This window comes from Protopterus annectens, chromosome 6.part0 (assembly GCF_019279795.1).
Source record: "Protopterus annectens isolate FY-2018-M chromosome 6.part0, PAN1.0, whole genome shotgun sequence".
Classification (NCBI taxonomy): domain Eukaryota; kingdom Metazoa; phylum Chordata; order Ceratodontiformes; family Protopteridae; genus Protopterus; species Protopterus annectens.
This window is the reverse complement of record NC_056737.1, coordinates 1,550,456,122-1,550,476,418: the sequence shown is the minus strand read 5'-3', so window position 1 is coordinate 1,550,476,418 and position 20,297 is coordinate 1,550,456,122. Positions and strand designations below refer to the sequence as shown.

Sequence of the window (20,297 nt, the reverse complement as noted above, 5' to 3'; positions counted from 1 at the left end):
CTTTGTCCCCTCCCCCCATTTAATATCGTCTCAAATTCCAAAGAGAGGCTTCTCATTCCCGTAGTTCTCAATTATTTTATAGTTTCTTCAATTCATAAACTAAGAGTAATGCTACTCAACGCCAGAAGTCTAAACCTCAAGATGCACGCACTCGAAACTCTCCTTAGCATGGAGAGCATCGATATCTGTGCAGTAACAGAAACCTGGTTCAAGGCTCCCGAGAGCACCCCAGCACTACCAGGTTATACCTCATACCATGCTTTTCGGCCCCAAAATTTGGACCGAACCACAAAAAGAGGGGGAGTATCAATATTCGTCAAAGATACCCACACCTCCAGGTTGGTGGCACAGCACGAAGCATCAGAGACTATCCATGTGCAACTAACAGTGGGTAAAACTGCCTTCCAGTTTATAGCCTGCTACAGACCACCCTCCCAAACCCAGGAACCCCACTCGGCCTTCCTGAGAACACTGGAAAATATGAAGGTCTCTCCAAACACCATTATATTGGGCGACTTCAACTACCCAAACATAGACTGGGAGCATTACTCTAGCTCCAACACCCTAGCCCAAAGGTTCCTAGAATTTATAAACTCAAATGCTATGGAACAACTTGTTACCACTCCCACAAGAGGGGAAAACATACTGGACCTGATCATCACCAACATGGGGACTCTATGCTCCAGACCAGAAGTGTATCCCTCACTGGTAAAATCAGACCATAAACTAATCTCACTGGATATTCACATCCCGACCCCACCTCCTGCCCAGAAAACTACAGTGAAAAACTTCTCTAAAGCAAATTTCACACTCCTCAAAACTGAGGTGGAATCCTTCAAAGCCCCCGGGCCTGTGAAAAATATGGCCCAGACCGCAGAATCCTTTATAAATGCATTCTATGAACACCTTCAGGAATGCATGGATCATGCAATCCCAAATAAAACCAAGACCCAATCCTCCAAAGGCAGACGTCCTGTCTGGTGGACCCCAGCCATAAACAAACTATACAACAGAAGGAGGAAGCTACTAAATGATAGAGCAAAATCCCAAAAAGGGAAGGCATCTCTGATCAGTATTAGCAAAAAACTACAGGCACTCATAAAATCGTCTAAGGCCAGCTTCGAGAGAAAAATTGCACAAGACACTAAGGATAATCACAAGGCTTTCTTTAGTTATGTTAGGAACCTGGGTGGGAATTCCCAGATATGCTCAGAATTAGTCCAAAATGACAAAAAATACACCGAACCCACAGACATTGCCAACATCCTAGCTGACAGGTTCAGCACAAACTTCTCCCCCCCCCCTACCAAAAGGGCAAATATCTATCCCAGCAGAGTGCTGCCCCCCTGACATCTCAGATGCTCAGGTAAGAGCCGCCCTCTCCAAAGCAAAAAACACAGCATCAATGGGACCAGACAGCGTCCCGGGCTGCGTCCTACATGAACTCCAAGAAGAGCTAAACCCAAACATAAAACTATTGTTCAATCTCAGCCTTACTACAGGATTTGTACCCAAAGAGTGGCGTACTAGGGAAACTATCGCCCCATAAGCCTGACTAGCTTGGTCTGCAAAGCTATGGAAAGGATCATCATGGACCTCATAAATAAAGATATTGGGGACCTACAGACACTGGATCCTACCCAGTTCGGCTTTGTTAAGGGCAGATCCTGCCTCTTAAACCTGGTTGATTTCTTTGAAACAGTCACCAGGGCCATTGATGAGGGGAAGGTGGTCCACACAGCCTACCTGGACCTCGCAAAAGCCTTTGATACAATACCCCACTCGGGCATTATAGATAAGCTCACCAGCTTAAATATAAACCCCTATGTCACTAGATGGGTTGCAAACTGGCTCAAGGACAGAACCCACATAGTTAGAATTGCTGGAGCCATGTCAGACTCCAAACCAGTTACAAGTGGCGTCCCACAAGGCTCAGTCCTGGGACCTCTCTTGTTTGGTATATATTTCTCGGAGGTACAGGCCAACACGGAAGGACTGTGGCTGACCAAGTTCGCAGATGACTGCAAACTAGGTGACATAATCAACATAGGTGGTAATCCATTAAATACATAAGAAGTAATTAGGGACCTGGGGACCCAAGTTGATAGCAGTCTCTCATTTGACAACCACGTGGCCAAAGTGGTTAGAAAAACATTTTATATAGCCCACCTAATCATGAAGGGATTCACATCTAGATCAGGGGAGGTCATCGTGCCTCTTTACTCATCCCTCATCAGGCCCATAATTGAGTACAATGCCCCTTTTGGGATGTACATTACCAGACACCTGCAGCAACTGGAAAGACCCCAAAAGTACCTCACCAAGAGAATCAAAGGGCTCAAACAGATGCCATATGCTGCCCGGTTAAAGAAACTCCAGCTCTACTCAGTGGCATACCGCCTGTTCAGGGGCGATCTGTGCCTGATGTATAAAGCCATGTCCAACCCGGAATTAATGGACATGCTGCACCTCAGAAAATCCAAATTCCATCAAGCTACGCGCTCGAGAGACTTGAACCTCAGCACTGAAATAAATAGGACATGCTGGAGGGACAGATTCATAACCCAGAGACTCCCTTCACTTTGGAATAAAATCCCAGTCCAGGTTAGGCAGAGTCCCTCATTGACTCTCTTCAAGAGGAATCTTGATGAGTGGATGGGAGATCGTAGGTTTAACCCGGGTATCACTTCTGTGTCACTGTTAGACAGAGGGACAGTATACTAACCTTGAAAAAGGGCATAGCAAAATTAATTTAAAATGGGTGGCGAAAGCCAAACACATTCTGGCCAGGCTTATAAATGCCCTAGGGCAGATAGCCTAGTATGAACCTATAAGTAAGCTCTAAGCAATAATCCATATTCAAAAGTTCCTTCAGCCTCAGTGCTGTCCATCCAGTTATCTAGTTTTACTTTAAAAAGTGACAAGAGTGTTACTCTGTCCGACATGTAGTAGACGTTTGCTTCAGATGTGTTTTCCGTTTCAGCTGAAGAGATTGCAATGTCCTCCAAAAATGACGAGACACACCCCTGCCATTTTTGCGGCATTACTACAGCCCCACACACACAACACAACACAAAACTCAAACCTTTACCAAGATGCCATGAAAGAGCAGTACTGCAGAATGGTTCTTTCATTGATTAGTACCCTGCCCTCTTGCCCCAATCTACTTCGCCAGTGTTATACTATACTCCCTACTGTTTGAAGGTATAATTCACTACACGCTACTGCTGTTTACAATACAGCACTGTGTTGCAATAGGGTTACCACCTGTCCCACTTTGCGAGGGACAGTCCCTCTTTGGGCAGTTATGCCCTGACAAAAAATTGTAAAAATGGCAAATGTCCTGAGATTTTAGGACAAAATTATTTCCAATATTTTATGTAATAGTTTCATAAAACAGTTATTTTGTATCTAAAATACCCAAATGTTATAAGAAACAGAATAAGCAACTAAAATGCTACAAGAATAAGCTTATATTTAAGCAATAAAGTTAAGTTCTAACCATTGCACTGACCATGGGTATGTGTCGGCATGTAAAATCTGATGTTTGTACCAAAAATGTCCCACTTTGGCCATTTGAAAAGGTGGCAACCCTATGTTGCAATAAATAATAAAATATATATATGCGTTTAAATAAATCAATAGCCAACAGCTCCAGACATGAAAGCTTTAAAACTTCAGCTTGGCAAGCTAAGAACTTGGTTATATTCAACTGGACGTATAAGAGAATTTAAGTACCTTTTTATGCACTTTTTCTTTTAAAAAATACAGTATTTAAATTGATTTAAACTGTGTATGAAGGAGTGTTGAAGGAATTTTTAACTGGTTATTCTGCTCTTCAGTAACTTGAACTAAAAGCTAGTGTTGGCTGAATTTTGTTATTTGCTAGTAATTACAGGTGTGGGGGTAGCCACATTCAGTGAGTTCCTGTCCTTGCATATTTAAACTGGTGCATGTGAAATAATTCCTGCTTTAAAACTTCAGCTTGGCAAGCTAAGAACTTGGTTATATTCAACTGGACGATAAGAGAATTTAAGTACCTTTTATGCACTTTTTCTTTTAAAAATACAGTATTTAAATTGATTTAAACTGTGTATGAAGGAGTGTTGAAGGAATTTTAACTGGTTATTCTGCTCTTCAGTAACTTGAACTAAAAGCTAGTGTTGGCTGAATTTTGTTATTTGCTAGTAATTACAGGTGTGGGGTAGCCACATTCAGTGAGTTCCTGTCCTTGCATATTTAAACTGGTGCATGTGAAATAATTCCTGCTTTAAAACTTCAGCTTGGCAAGCTAAGAACTTGGTTATATTCAACTGGACGTATAAGAGAATTTAAGTACCTTTTATGCACTTTTTCTTTTAAAAATACAGTATTTAAATTGATTTAAACTGTGTATGAAGGAGTGTTGAAGGAATTTTAACTGGTTATTCTGCTCTTCAGTAACTTGAACTAAAAGCTAGTGTTGGCTGAATTTTGTTATTTGCTAGTAATTACAGGTGTGGGGGTAGCCACATTCAGTGAGTTCCTGTCCTTGCATATTTAAACTGGTGCATGTGAAATAATTCCTGCTTTAAAACTTCAGCTTGGCAAGCTAAGAACTTGGTTATATTCAACTGGACGTATAAGAGAATTTAAGTACCTTTTTATGCACTTTTTCTTTTAAAAAATACAGTATTTAAATTGATTTAAACTGTGTATGAAGGAGTGTTGAAGGAATTTTTAACTGGTTATTCTGCTCTTCAGTTTTTCCCACCCACCCGCCCTGTTTTTGTTTTGGTCTTGGTGTTAATCTTAGTGGCATTGAAACTGCCCGCCCTCAGCCTGCCTCTGGGCCCATCTCATTTGCTCACTCAACTGAGTGCAGTGAGATCATATTCTGATTTCAGGCACTCCTACTGTGTACAAAGAGAGCATCTGGGAAATAGAAAAAAAAAAAAAAATGAAGCTTATTTCCTGCCTTTCTTGTTAAGTGGTACAGACTATTTGTAGGCTTCTGAGGCCCCAAGCCCTTCTGTGTTTGAGGGAAGCCTTCTAGCTTGTTTTTTTTTTTTCTTGTAACTAGCCAGTTTTCTAGTTTCAGCACTCAAATCTGTTTCTTTGATCTCAGCACTTGTTCAGAAAAAAAAAAAAAAAAAAAAAAAATTCATCTGCTTTTACTGTACTTGTGTTTTTACCTACTTCTTTTACTTTTGCATCATCTTAAAATACTCAATTGTATTTATTACTGCTTGGTGTAACTCATTCTAAGCCTTTTGGTTTAAACACTTAGGCTTCGGACCAGTTAGTTGTTTTGCACTGAGAGGTTTGTGGTCTGCACTGTTGTGGCAGAACAGGTAGCTTACATCCTTCTAGGTTGAGAACTGCTGATTGAGGGCTCAGTGTCTGTTATTCTAAAAGTGTATTAATTCTGGTTTAAGCACTTGGGCTTTCAAGCCAGTTATTTTACATTAAGAGGGTTCGTGGTCTGCACTCTTGTGGGAGGAGAGGCTGGACTCTGCCCTTCTGAGCTGGGAATTTCTGGTTAAAGGCTTATAGTGCATGCATATCTGAACTGTTTCTTACTGAAGTTGGTGCCTTGTTTGCTGTGGCATAGACTGGATTCGGGCCTGCTGGATCTAGCTTTGTTTGTGTAACTTGAGCACTAATCCAGACATTCTCTAAAGTATTCAATGGTATTTATTACTGCTTGGTTGTAACTTGATTAAAGTGTAGCTATCATTCAAGTCTTTTGGATTAAGCACTTGGGCTTCAGACCAGTTGTTTTACATTAGGAAGGTTTGTGGCAAGCACTGTGGTGGCAGGACAGGTAGCTTTCATCCTTCTAAGTTGGGAACTGCTGATTGAGAGCCCAGTGTCCAAGTGTATTAGTTCTGGTTTAGGCACTTGGGCTTCAGGCCAGTTATTTTACATTAAGAAGGCTTGTGGACTGCACTCTTGTGGGAGAAGAGGCTGGACTCTGCCCTTCTGAGCTGGGAATTTTCTGGTTAAAGGTTTATAGTGCCTGAATATTTGAACTGTATCTTACTGAAATTGTTCACCTTGTTTGCTCTAGCATAGACTAGATCCAGGCCTACTGAATCTAGCTTTGTTTATATACTTGTTGTTTGTTTGCTTGTTATTTCCCTGGAAGCTAATTCACCTAATACGCAACTTCTCAGCTTCTGTGGATCACTAGTGATATCTGCATTGCTTACTGTACTTATTTCCTTGTTTCACTTGAAAGAAAGTTACTGTTTGTCGTTTTGCATTTAGTTACTTGTATCACATTGCACTCAAGTTACCTGGCACTTGCTCACTAAAGCAATTATATAAGTCAGCACTAAAAATTAAAAGCACTACACCCTCACTCCCCACTGGCCCTTGTTTTCAATTAAGGATTTCCCAATATTATTCTAGCATGTCCAAAGGTCAGTTGTCAATCTCCTCTCCGGTCCAGCTGGTGAATCTGGGAATCTTGAGGCAATGTTATAACTGCCTCATGTACACAGACAACCCTCTCCTCCTCCCACATAACACAAATACTTGCGAGAGATGCAGCTATTTAGCCAAACTGGAGGCTGAGCTCTCTCAACTCAGGACTGGCAAGACCAGACAGGAGGAGAAGGCAACTACACACACCACAAAACCAGCCTCACATAATGCTACCACTCCACTGAATCAAACACATAAACACACAAAGACATACTCGGAGGCTCTGAGTAAAAATTTACCTAAACAGCAGAGGCCTCCAAAGCAGACACCCAAACAACTGCTACCTCAAGACACCCCACAAGCAACACATAAACCACAAAAGCAGTGTGCAAAGCAGTCACAGCCCTTAAGGCCAAATACAACACCAAACATACTTGTCATAGGTGACTCCATAGTCAGACACACTGACGTCCCACTCACCAGGCTGAACAAGGAGAGGGTCACAGTAAGCTGCCTATCGGGCACTAGAATCCGCCACATAACACAAGCACTGGTCACTCCACAGCAAGTACAAATATGACACAGTCATTGTCCATGCTGGTGTGAACGACCTGAGATGTACCTCCCTGGACTGCATGAAAAGAGACATAGAGGAGCTCTCTGATTATGTAGCCCAGGCAGGTATGACCCTAACCCTGAGCAGTATCCTTCCTTCACCAAGAATGATGCCACAATATAGAGACAAGATGATCAGCTTTAACAATTGGCTTAATGTCTGGTGTCATTCAAAGGGGATCCAGTGTCTGTCTGCCTGGGATGACATGCTTGACAAGCCACGCTGCTTCGCAAGGGATGGCTTGCACCTGTCACCCCTGGGATTCCGGATATTGGCTAAGGCTCTTGCCACCCCCATAGTGCCTTTTTAGACAAGGCTCAAATTCTAAACCTACCACCCTAAAAAACAAAAATGGGAAGAAATTGAGGGTAATGCTGCTCAATGCCAGAAGTCTAAATCTCAAAATGCACGCACTCGAGGCCCTTCTCAGTATGGAGAACATCGATGTCTGTGCTGTAACTGAAACCTGGTTCAAGGCTCCTGAGAGCACCCCGGCCCCAAAACCCGGACCACTCCACAAAAGGAGGGGGTGTATCCATATTCATAAAGGATACTCACACCTCCAGGTTGGTGGCAACGCATGAAGCTTCGAAAACCATCCAGGTGCAACTAACAATAGGCAAAACTGCTCTACAAATTGTAGCATGCTACAGGCCACCCTCTCAAACTCAGGAACCCCACACAGCCTTCCTGAAGACACTGGAGGGTATAAATGTATCTCCAAACACCATCATATTGGGTGACTTCAACTACCCGAATATAGACTGGGAACATTACTCAAGCCCTAACTTTCTAGCCCAACGGTTCCTGGAGTTCATAAATTCAAATGCCATGGAACAGCTAGTCACTGTTCCCATGAGAGGAGAAAATATACTAGATCTCATTGTCACAAACATGGGGACAAATGCTCCACACCGAAGTATATCCCTCATTGGTGAGATCTGATCATAAACTAATCTCACTGGAAATCCACATCCGCCCCACCCCAAACAAAAGACCATAGTGAAGAACTTCTCTAAAGCAAACTTCACACTACTCAAGACTGGTGTGGTATCCTTCAAGGCCCCTGAGTCAGAGGAAACCACAACCCAAGCTGCGGAAGCCCTTACAAATGCCTTCTATGAACACCTCCAGGACTGCATGGATCAGGCAATCCCAAATATAACCAAGACTCTTTCCACAAAGGGCAAACGTCCAGTCTGGTGGACCCCAGCCATTAACAAACTTTACAATAAGAGGAGAAAGCTATTACATGATAGAACAAAATCCATAAAAGGGAAGTCACCCTGATCATTATTAGTAAAAAATACGAGCACTCATAAAATCAACTAAGGCCAATTTTGAGAGAAAAATTGCCATGGATTCAAAGGACAATCATAAGGCCTTTTTCAGCTATGTTAGGAACCTGGGTGGAAACTCACAGATATGCTCAGAATTAGTCCAAAATGATACAAAATCACTGAACCCACAGACATTGCCAACATACTGGCAGACAGGTTCAGTGCAAACTTCACCCCTCTCCCCTAAAGGAGAGATAACTATCCCAGCCGAGTGTAGCCTCCCGGACATCTAAAATGCGCAGGTGAAAGCTGCTCTCTAAAGCTAAAAACACAGCATCAATGGGACCGGATGGTGTCCCCGGCTGTGTGCTACACGAGCTAAATGAGGAATTAAACCCGCACATAAGGCAGCTGTTTAATCTCAGCCTTACCACAGGATACGTGCCCAAGGAGTGGCGACGGCAACTGTGGTCCCACTCCACAAAGGTGGCGCCCACGGACCCTGGTAATTACCGCCCCATAAGCTTAACAAGTCTAGTCTGCAAAGCTATGGAGAGGATCATAATGGAGCTCATAAACAAAGATATAGGGACTTGCAGACATTGGACCCGACCCAGTTTGGCTTTGTCAAGGGAAGATCATGCCTTTTGAACTTGGTCGACTTCTTCAAATAGTCACCAAGGCCATTGATGAGGGAAAGGCAGTCCATACAGCCTACCTTGACCTTGCAAAGGCACAATACCCCACTCGGTATTGTAGAAAAACTTACCAGCTTAAATGTAAACCCATATGTCACAAGATGGGTTGCAAACTGGCTTAAGGACAGAACCCACAGGGTTAGAGTTGCTGGCGCTGTGTCAGACTCCAAGCCGGTCACAAGTGGTGTCCCACAGGGCTCGGTCCTTGGCCCCCTATTGTTTGGCATCTACTTCTCAGAAGTACAGGCCAACATGGGAGGACTTTTGCTGACAAAGTTTGCAGATGACTGCAAACTGGGCGCCATAGTGGAAAGTGCATCGGACACTGATATCCTTCAGAAGGGACTCACGGAAACAGATAGCTGGTGCCAGAGCCATGGCCTGAAGTTAAACGCCAAAAATGTATAGTCATACCCTTCGGGAAAAACAAGGTAACCCCAAGCTACCATATAGGTGGCAATCCACTAAGCACAGAAGAGGTTATCAGGGACCTGGGGACCCAGGTTGACAGTGGCCTTTCTTTGACACTCACATTGCTAAAGTGGTTAGAAAGACCTTCTACATTGCCCACCTGATCATGAAGGATTCACATCCAGATCTAGTGAGGTCATTGTTCCCCTGTACTCTTCACTTATCAGACCAATGATCGAGTACAATGCCCCATTCGGGATGTATCTCACCCGACATCTGCAGCAATTGGAGAGACCCCAAAAGTTCCTCACCAAAAGGATAACCGCACTCCAAAATCTGTCATATGCTGCCAGATTGAAGAAACTCCAGCTCTATTCAGTCGCATACCGTCTGCTCAGAGGTGACATGTGCCTGACATACAAGGCCATGTCCAACCCGAATTAATGGACATGCTCCACCTCAAAAAATCCAAATCCACCAAAACCACTAGAGCAAGCGACTTAAACCTTAGCACGGATATAAATAGGACGTGCTGGAGGGATAGATTTATCACTCAGAGACTCCCTATGCTGTGGAATAAAATCCCGGTCCATGTGAGGCAGAGCACCTCGCTGACTCTGTTCAAGAGAAATCTAGACCTGTGGATGGGAGATCGTAGGTTTACCCCGGGAATCATCTCTGGGTCACTGCTGGACAGAGGCACAACAAACTAATGGGCACAGTATTTTTTCATATAAGGGGTGGCGTAAGCCACAATAATTTGGGCTAGGCTTATAAATGCCTTAGGGCAGATAGCCTAGTATAAACCTATGAACCTATGAACTTGAATCAACTTTTTGGGTAGCGTGATTTTCAAAGATACTGCCCGATTATTGTATACAGCGACCAATAAAATAAAAAAAATATATCAAATCCATGCAAAAGCATAGCACAATGTCATTATATTTACTTATTTTAACTTAATATACATGTGTAGGCTGGCCATAGTATGGCTTTTAGTCATGAAACGATTCTCTGTTTTTAGCACTAATACACTACACTGACTCTGATTTTACAATTATCACAGAGCAATTCCTTTCTGTTTAGAATTCCGAAATAACTGGGCGTGAAAGTCAAGTTACAATATCAACAATAAGCTAGCCTTTTATCACAAGGGGGGACAGCAAGCCCACGTTTTCACAGAAAATGCAAAGTTAGTTTAAATTACATGCTAAAATAATATGATGTCAGTGTTTTCATAAATTCTACAACTGTACAGTCCAGAAATCATACCACATGCCCAGTATATACGAAAATATATTTTGCTGCCTTTCAACAGTACAGGTAAAAAGTTATTACACTATTATTTTTACTATTACAGACACAATCAAGCTTGCATCTTCTTATTCAATATCGCTTTGCACAGGCTCGTACCTCCTTATGAAAAGACGTTCAAAAACCCAACAGCAAGACTTGACCAGCTGAATAGATGCAACAGCAGCTTGACTTGGATATCGCAAAGGTGAATTGGTCACTATAGAAACCCTCACAGCAGCCGCCGTACGGTCAACAGTGTAAGTTCGGTGCCTTTTTAAATGCTAGTCATTTTTTGGCATTTAGATCATGTGAATTTATCACATTACGTTTAAGTGCATGGAGTAAAACCGCAATATAAAATGTCACCCAGAGTACATATGTTTGAACAATTTACAAAACGTGAAATAAACACTGAGATTAGAGTAAGCGATTATGACTCTCTACTGACGATTCACGTAGTACATCGCGAGAAGAGAGAAAACTGCAGTTTCTGTTATCAACTACTAGGTTACAAGAAAAGCTATAAACTTTTTGTGCACAAGAATGGATGACGAAACCAAAAACATTCAAAATCAGGAATAATTTTGAAATAGTTCTCTAATTCACTTAAAAGGTAAAAACGACAGGTTGCACATCATCTTGCATTTTCTGAACAATAAGGAGTATTACACTCTAAGTGATTGCAATGCAATCCCCAATGATTTAAAATTACGGAGGACAGACTCCGATCTTTCAACTGTCCAGATTTTTGCATCATATTTTTGGTCTGTTCCTTATAAAATTTGTGGTTTTCTGGCAAATCGTTGGCATGATATTAAGTGAATGAAGTTACCAAATAATGACTTTTGAGTTTCAGACTTCAAATCCTTCAGAAAATGTATGTTACCCTAGCAACTTTCTTTTATAAGAACAATATTTAAAAATTTGACCATATCTTTGGAACTTTGCCTTGCCCCCCCCAGGCGCCCACTTTTGTCAGGCTTTGTCCAGATTTCTTGAACTAAGAGGCTGAGAGAGGTATGAGGGCTAGGCAAAATAGGAGGTAAAGATCAGAAACAGCTGAGAGCAGTGTTTATGTCATAAATCATAATGACTGACCATACCTCAGGCTGTGTAACTTGCCTCTCAACCTTCCATCGCCAAAATGTAGAACACTGCCTCTCATAATGTGGAACAGAGGCAAAATGTGGCATCTACTAGCAGCTTACTAACAACTTCAACTAAAACGGTCACAGGAGAGTCACACAAAACATTATCTTGGTATATTAATGTGGTTCAGTATTATTTAGCATGATTATCAGTTAAAGAAGTTTAACACTCTATATGTGGAAAGCATTTCGGCTATAATGGAGAACACTGGACTGAAGTAATGTTTTTCGTGAGGCTTGAAGCGTTATGACAGTAGCGTAGTTTTACACAGGACCACTGTAGTGCTGTCCTAACATTTTAAATCATGATCGCTAGTGTTCTCTATTATCGCTGTGAAACCAAACCATATAGTCATGGGTGTAGCAAGCAATTACTATTTTGTACTAATAAGCTCTTAATGCCCCCCCCCCCCCCCCCCCGTCACTTACAAAAATGGACACGTCTCTCAAAATACTCCCCCAGGCAGTTAATAAATGTAAGAAACGTTTTCAGCAGTTTCCCCTAGAACTATCAAATATATTGTTTTTATGCTGGCAATATTGCACGTGTTGTTGGAGACATTGCTTTAGACAGTTGTAGACATATATGACCCGAAAAAAAAAAACATATTGGTGTGATGCTCTGAAAAAATGTACTCAGTAGAGTACCGAGTGTGCCTGGCTACAGCCCTGGTTAAAGTCTTGATTATTTGAAATATGCTACTGCGCTATTATCGTGATATTAGAGTATAATTTATTTTAGTGACAGTATTGCTTTAGTCCAGACCGCATTCATTGACAAAGTATCCTACCTTGTTTCCTGTGTACTTAAACCTTGAATTAGTTTATCCCTAGCTTAACTTAAATGTGTGTGTGTGTGTGTGTATATATTTTACACACACACACAGTTCTATGCTTGAAAAGGAAGACCAAGACCATCTCCATATTAAGTGCAGGCTTTTGTAAAACACACCTGTAATGTTATGACATCATACTACTCCTGTTTAGGACGGATTTAAATTACTTATATAATTTAGTTTGAAAAACAAAGTCAGACCATTAACCAGTCGCGGTCTGGGACATTTGAATTACTTATTGTACTGTTTGAAAACAAACGTAGACCATCTATACACATCATACTTATCAACCTCTCAAAAGAAAGAAATTTGGACAACGCCACAAATAATAGGGTGGGGACAAAGGCCCAAAAGTAGGGACGCTTTTTAAATGTTGCTCATACAAACTTAGAAAGTTAATAAACTAATAGGTTTTGCATTAGTATGATTTTTCTGAAGGATGTGAAGTCTGAAACATAAATGTCTGCCATTGTATCCTGACTTCAATCCTCAATGACTTGCCAGAAAACAATAATTTTATGAGAAACAGACGAAATATATGAAGCAAAAAATCTGGACAGTTGAGAGGGATGAATTACATTATTACGAATTAGGCGGTAACGGAGAACGCTGGACTGAGCATAGCTCGCTTATTCCTAGAGACAAGTTACGTAACTTACGTTCAGACCAGCGCTCTCCGTTATCGCCAGCCTTTCAATGAGGAACTGCAAAGAACAGGGACTTTTTAAAACTCAAAAAATGAGGCATTTTCCTCACAAGGGAGTACGCTTGAAAGATATGCACATAATCTCCCTCTTCAATCGCAGAGGCACAGAAGTGTTGAACGCAAAAAGGTTATAAATGCAATAAAACATAGAAGTAGTAAGCCGTTTCCACGGCGACACTGAAACACTAAATGCTACGCGACGCGTCATGAGAACGTCAACCACCGCACGCTCCTCACTGGAAAGTGTAATTGCTCGTCAGCTGATTTGTTTGGTTTGCTCAAACTCTGTAAGTTCTAAAGAACAGGATTGGAAATTGCATGATAGTAGTTTTAAAGTTGTCAGTTAAATAGAAAGTGTATTATGTTTGAGTCAAGAGAAATCCAACAAAGGTCAATGAGCCAAGAGACTGTTACCATTCCCTTGGATGAAGTCACAGAGGTAATTCATTTCTCTTCTGTTAAGATAAATGCTTGAATTAACGTAAGAGCGATAATGGAGGGCACTGGACTGCAGCAATGTATTTGCATGCTGTTTGTAATGTTGCAGCACTGGTGTAATTTGACAGTTGCTCACTGATGCTGCAACAAGCTAAACCTTATCACAGATAGTATTTTATATTAAAAAAAAAATCATGGTAGAAAACCCTCCCACTGAATATTATGGTTGGTTAATGTCAGGTACTATACATTTCCTTGCCTTAAACAAACTCTACAACAAAAGGAAGAAACTGTTGCAAAAGAGAATAAAATCTTATGAGTGGCAGAGTTCCCTGGTCAGCCTCAGTAAGAAGCTGAGATACCTTATAAGATCCTCCAAAGCTAGCTACGGAAACAAAATCGCCACTGATTCTAGGGACAACCACAAAGCATTCTATAGCTATGTCAAGAATCTCAATGTCAACAACCAGATCTGCTCTGAGTTACAGCACAACGGCATGAAAATTACAGCACCAACTGATATTGCCAATGTCCTGGCAAATAGGTACAGTGCAAACTTTACCCCCCCCCCTCGCCCCATAAAGGGCCCATATCTATACAGGAAGAATGCAGAGTCCCTGTAATCACAACTACACAGGTAAAAGCTGCACTCTCTAAAGACAAAAACACAGCATCCGTGGGACGGGACAACATCCCAGGCTGCGTTTTACACTAACTTCAGAACGAACTGGCTCCCGACCTAAGCACCATGTTCAATCATAGTCTCACATCAGGCTTTTTGCCCACTGAATGGCGCACAGCAACAGTTATCCCACTTCACAAAGGGGGAATCACCACTGATCCTGGGGACTATCGACCTATTAGCCTGATGAGCCTGGTCTCTAAGGCCATGGAACGTATTGTCATGGAACTCATAAACAAAGACATTGGTAACCTCGAAACTCTGGACCCCATCCAGTTTGGGTTTGTGAAAGGCAGATCATGCCTCCTGAACCTGATTGACTTCTTTGAGGCAGTCACCAAAGCTGTAGATGAGGCTAAGGTGGTTCACACAGCCTATTTTGACCTCGCCAAGGCTTTCGACACCATCCTCCATTCTGGAATTATAGCTAAACTCACTAAACTAGGTATAAATTCCTACGTCACAAGATGGGTTGCCAATTGGCTCACTGACAGAATCCACACTGTAAAAGTTGCAGACTCCAAATCTGACTTCAAACCAGTGACAAGTGAAGTACCACAGGGTTCAGTCCTGGGACCTCCCCTGTTAGCCTGTACTTCAGAGAAGTAGATACCAAACACAGAAGGACTCTGGCTAGCAAAGTTTGCAAATGACTGCAAACTAGGAGCCATAATCCAAAACTTTTTTTGTCGAAATGTCTAATTTTGCAGGACAAATCATATTCATGACCAGTACAAAGGACATAGTTTCACTTTTTGCCAAAATAAAAACGTATTCTTTAGCATTTGGGTTGCTTACACTAATTCATGTAACGGTTAGCTGTCTCAGATTCAAAATAACTGATGTGAAGTTGTCCCACCTCACCTTCATTCTTACCGATGGGTTCGGAACCCATCCTTTGTTCTGACTCTGCCATTTACTAAAGCTCGAGATCTTCAGCTTACTCATGGCTCACTCCCTATCCCGTGGTGCTGTAGGGCATTCCTCAGATCTCATTTGCTGCTGAAACGGTTTGAGCATCTGATTCTAGCTCTGTCTAAGTGAAATTATTTTTTTTCTTCAGTTTTAGTTTAATTGTTGTTGTTAGCACATTTGGTATAGTTTTAATATTTGTTGTAGTTTTCTTCCAATAAGCGTCTTAAATGCTTATTTTCTGTAGTAAAATAGTGTTAGTTGTTACCTTTTGGCCAAGAGTGTTAGGTCTTAAGTCCCCTATCCCTTTATTGACTAGTGTGCCAATTGTTTGTAGTTTAGTAAAAAAACAAAACAAAAAAAAAAATAAACTACTTTAAGGTTCTACATTATCAGCCTGCAGTTTAGGCTTATGTGGTGAACCCATTTTTAGTTGAAGGGTTCTTCCTTTAGAATAATGTGTGGTAAATTTCTAAGTGATTGCCTTGTTTACTGTGGATTTATACCTCTTTTAGCTCTCTTTTCTTGAAAGAGTTGTTTAGTCAGTTTAAATTAGAGGGCTAGTTTCTTTTTGTGTGTGTTTTTTGGTTTTAGACTTGGCTAATTAAAAAAAAAAATGTCAAAGCAGCCTAAAGAATCCAGCGTTTCGGGGTTTAAAAGAAGTCCCAAGTGCTCACAGAAGATGTCAGTTACGGACAATCACACTGAGTGTGTCTATTGTTTGGGTGCCCTGCATTTACAAGAATCTTGCTCAGTATGTCATTCTTTCAGTTCCAGAGTCCTTCATGAATTATAGAATAAGTAAATTCTTAAGGGCCTTCTTAAGTCTTTTTTTGAAGCTCTGGAACAGGGGCAAAGCCCTTCAAAAGGGTCAATGTCTCTTTCACAGAAATCAGGCAAAGGCTTGAAAAGACCATCAGCTACATCTTCTGATGGCTCGGAGCTGTCCAAAGAAGTCTCAGAAGTATTGGAGCCTGCTGAACTTGTCAGACCTTGCACCTCGGCTCCATCTGTATTGGAACCGATGGTGTGACAAGTCAGGAGCCGCTCGCCAGTCTTGGAGCTGGTTTCTCCTGTGCTTAGATCCTCACTTCTCCAGTATGTGATATCTCCAGCTCCATCCTCTCATTCTTCCTGGAGTCTGTTGGACTATGATATGGACCGTCTGGTGCCGAAACTATTGAGGACACTGGTGCTGGCTAAAATTTGTCATAACCGAGCCAATCAGGTTCAGAGCTGACCAGACCAATCCTTTCGACTTCATTTCATCCTCTGACCCAAATTGAGGTCTTGGAGCCAGAATGCGTGGAGCCGATAGACCCATCTGAGCTGAGACCCACATTGGCATCTTTGGCTCCAACTGCTCTGACTACCTCGGCGCCATCTGAAAAGTCTAGGAGGAGACAGTCTCCAGTTGGACCAAATTTTTATCTGTTCCGATCTTGCCTCTCTGGGGCCTCAGCCTGGGTGAGCTCAGCTCCTACCTCGGCCTCAGAACCTGGGCATCCTCTCTGTTTGATCTGACTATTCCTCCCCGTAAGTATCTGTTTCTGTACAACCCATCCCACAGTGCAGAGACCCGAAGCCTCAGGAAGTCCCAGAGGGCGAACCACTCTCCTCAGGAACCTCTCCGGAAGCCTCATCCGAAGAGGCACCTCGAAAGAGACTATGTAAGAGGAAACATTTGGCCTCCACGGAGGAGTCTGTCACATCAGACATGGACCTTGAATCGGAAGGGTCCCCACGATCGCCCTCTGAAGTTGTCTTCTGTGCAAACATCTTAGAAGTCCTTAAATAGAAAGGCAGCTGGAAGTCCATTACCCCTTCTGACTAGGAGTCCATTTACCTGAAAGCTTTTGGGTCTCAACCTTCTGCCACTTGGGTGTCTCCGCCTTTTGATGAGCTCATGGAGCTAGTTTCTCAAAAGGCGTGGGAGTCTCTGGACACAGTGGAACCTGTCCCTAGGAGACCAAGCAAATTTATAACATCCCCAGAAGACAAACATTTTTAACCAAAGGTGTTCCCGTAGATGCTATGGTGGTGGCTGCAGCCAGCAAGGAGGAGTTATCTGAATCATCCACATCTGTCCATCCCCCGAACATAGACTGACGTACGATAGACAGATACGGTAAGCGCATGTTCTCTTTAGCGGCCTTTATGGTCCCTGAATTACCTTACTCACTTCACCAGGTTACAGACAGATCTTCTAAAAGAGCTTGGAGACAGTCTACAGGGTTCTGTAGCTGTGGGAGTGTCAGATAAAGTAAATTCCCAGCTCTCCACCCTCAATTCTGTAGTTAACTCATTCATGAGGCTTATTTCCTATGCAACCAATGGAGCGAGTAGGTCAGCAGGTTCAGGAATTGCCCCTTGGGTGACATTCCTGGATGCGCTTGTGTTCATTTGCGGAACCCTTCGTCATCCTTCATTAACACCCCCTTCAATGGTTTGTCACTTTTCAGGCTTAAAGTCAAGGAAACACTGACCAGGTGTGAACAGCAAGGAAAGCCTCTCTCTGCCATTGGAGTCTGTTTTTCCACTCCTGGACCCTATCCCAAGGGCCAAAGGGGAGGAAAATGTGGTTTGAAAATCCCAGTAGGGAATTTTTAGTGTTTGCCAAATTATTACACTCCAAGAACGTATCCTTTCTGCTACCTTTTTTCCCATTACACCTGTAAGTTTGCTGTCTACCTGAGGAAAAATTCTTTGGATTCTGCTTTGGGCATACAAGTATCTGTACAAATACATACATTTGCTTGAGTTGGTGATAGTTCAGGTGGATGTAAAAGATCTTATGTTATCTATCAAGAAGAGGGGGGTTCTTTATTTAAAAAAAATATGTACTTTACAAACATATATGTTTAAAAACTTTATACAGGTACATATTTTCATTCCTTTCCATTATCGACATCTTACTTTTTATTATTACATAAAATTTCTATCTACATTTGACATCCACCCATGTTTTCCACAACCATCTAATTTTTCTTAAAATTACTGCTAGTCTCCATTTATCATTAAACATGATTTCATTTAGCCTCTCATTCCAAATGGTCCACACAACATGAAACACTAGTTTATCTATTTTACTAATGTATTCCTTATGTTTATGGCTGTAAATTATATACATATTTGTATCCATATTTATTTAATTTAGCCTTTTTATATATTTTTTCTGTACGTTATTCTCACAATTTTGCAACCATTATGTCGCTCTCCTACTTCAGATACAATAGAAGAGTTTTTGTGGCTTCTGTTCAAGCAGTTTTATTGTATACAAACACATCACGATGCAAGTTTACTGATTTTAGCTTTAACTGTTGACTAAGGTAGTTCAGGAACTTGACTTAGCTGAAGTGGTTTTCTTTGCAAATGCGTTTTAGTACTATTGCATATTGAACAGGAAGAAAGTACTTTATTAATGTATTTCAATAATGAAGGCCAAAATACTAGTTCTGTCACTCTTTTCTTAGTAGCTGCGGAACCTGGGTGACCATGATGCAAAATCTAGATATAGTCCTGTTGTAAGGAAGCAGGAACAACAATTTTTAGGACCTTTTGAAAATAATGTCATCTTCATCAACATTTCATCTCTGTAAGGAAAATAGATTTGCACTTCAGGTGGTACACTAGATTGGTTTGATGGCCATTTGACATTAATGTAGTGGTTGAGCTTTTGCGAAATTGGATCAGTCTGATCAGTATGATCTCTCAGCTTATCAAGTCTAGTGGTAGAGAAATTACACATTGCCATTATGTCAAAGTCAAAATTCTCTGCGTCAAGCTGTTCTGTTGTATTTCTGGGCTATCTGGATAAGGTGTCAGCCAGGTAAAGTAGTTGGCCTTTTGTGTAGACCATTTTGAAGTTGTACTTTTGAAATTGAGCATCATTTTTTGTAATCTTGCTGGAGCTGAATGCATAGGCTTCTTTAGAATAAAGATTAAATAAATAAGTTCATTAAATTAATAGTCTTTGTTAAATTAATTGAATTAATAAATTAAATAGCTTAAATAAGTCTGTCTGAAGTGTTCTTAACCCACTAACCTCATCAAGCACTTTTTTCAAATAGCCTTTTAGGATTCTTTCTTCTAACATGTTTTTTTTTCCAAATCAAAGATTCAAATGTACTGCACATCCTGCTTGCTAATTTATTTGTGGCCTTTTGCCCTTCTTTTTTTTGTGTGTTGTGGGATGGAAAATGTACACTAATATTGTGTGTGAATCTCAAGTAGTCCGTTGTTGAATTGATGTGTATAAAAAATTCTTGAAATTCCCACAGTGACCCATTCCAGAAAACACATATAATAGTGGGCTATATTCTTGGCCCATGCAGAATTAAAGACATGTTTCTGCTCCCACATATACAACACAATGTTATTTGTCTGAACAACTCACCATTAAAAAATATATAGTTGTTGTTCAAGATGACCTCCATGCATTCTACTATCAATCTAATGACATTCGCTGTAAATTCACCTGCCCTTACTAAAAACTCATTGAATAGTTCCAAACCTTCAAGAATTTTTTATGCACATCAATTCAACAACGGACTACTTGAGATTCACACACAATATTAGTGAGAAGGAGATTAACTACTTAGATGTCACTCTCTCCAGGAAGTTTTGAATCAACCGTTTTCAGGAAGCCTACATTTTCCAATTCATTCCTGCACTTTGATAGTGGCCATCCCACAACACAAAAGAAGGGCATTTTAAAAGGTCAATTAATTAGAGCAAGCAGGATGTGCAGTACATTTGAAAAACACAGATTTTGGAAAACATGTTCCTAGAAAGAAATTATCCTAAAAGGCTATTTGAAAAGATGAGGTTAGTGGGTTAAGAACCAGTAAATTCACAGACATC

General features: G+C 41.3%; 2 protein-coding genes across 5 annotated transcripts in view; one reads left to right on the top strand and one right to left on the bottom strand.

Annotated features, from left to right (window-relative positions):
- Positions 1-11,185, bottom strand: part of FAIM (Fas apoptotic inhibitory molecule) — a 472,349-nt gene extending 461,164 nt beyond the window's left edge. Inside the window, exon 1 of the mRNA XM_044075005.1 lies at positions 10,830-11,185. The gene's annotated coding sequence lies outside the window, so the exon portion shown is untranslated. The remainder of the gene's footprint in view (positions 1-10,829) is intronic.
- A 2,307-nt stretch (positions 11,186-13,492) lies between these two features.
- Positions 13,493-20,297, top strand: part of CEP70 (centrosomal protein 70) — a 2,129,610-nt gene continuing 2,122,805 nt past the window's right edge. For 2 of the 4 annotated variants that reach the window (XM_044075003.1, XM_044074999.1), the window contains exon 1: positions 13,493-13,689. In XM_044075003.1, the coding sequence (XP_043930938.1) occupies positions 13,609-13,689 (81 nt within the window). In that variant the 5' untranslated portion in view covers positions 13,493-13,608. Of the gene's footprint in view, positions 13,842-20,297 lie in introns of all 4 variants that reach the window. The other 2 variants (XM_044075002.1, XM_044075000.1) reach the window with 2 other exon arrangements.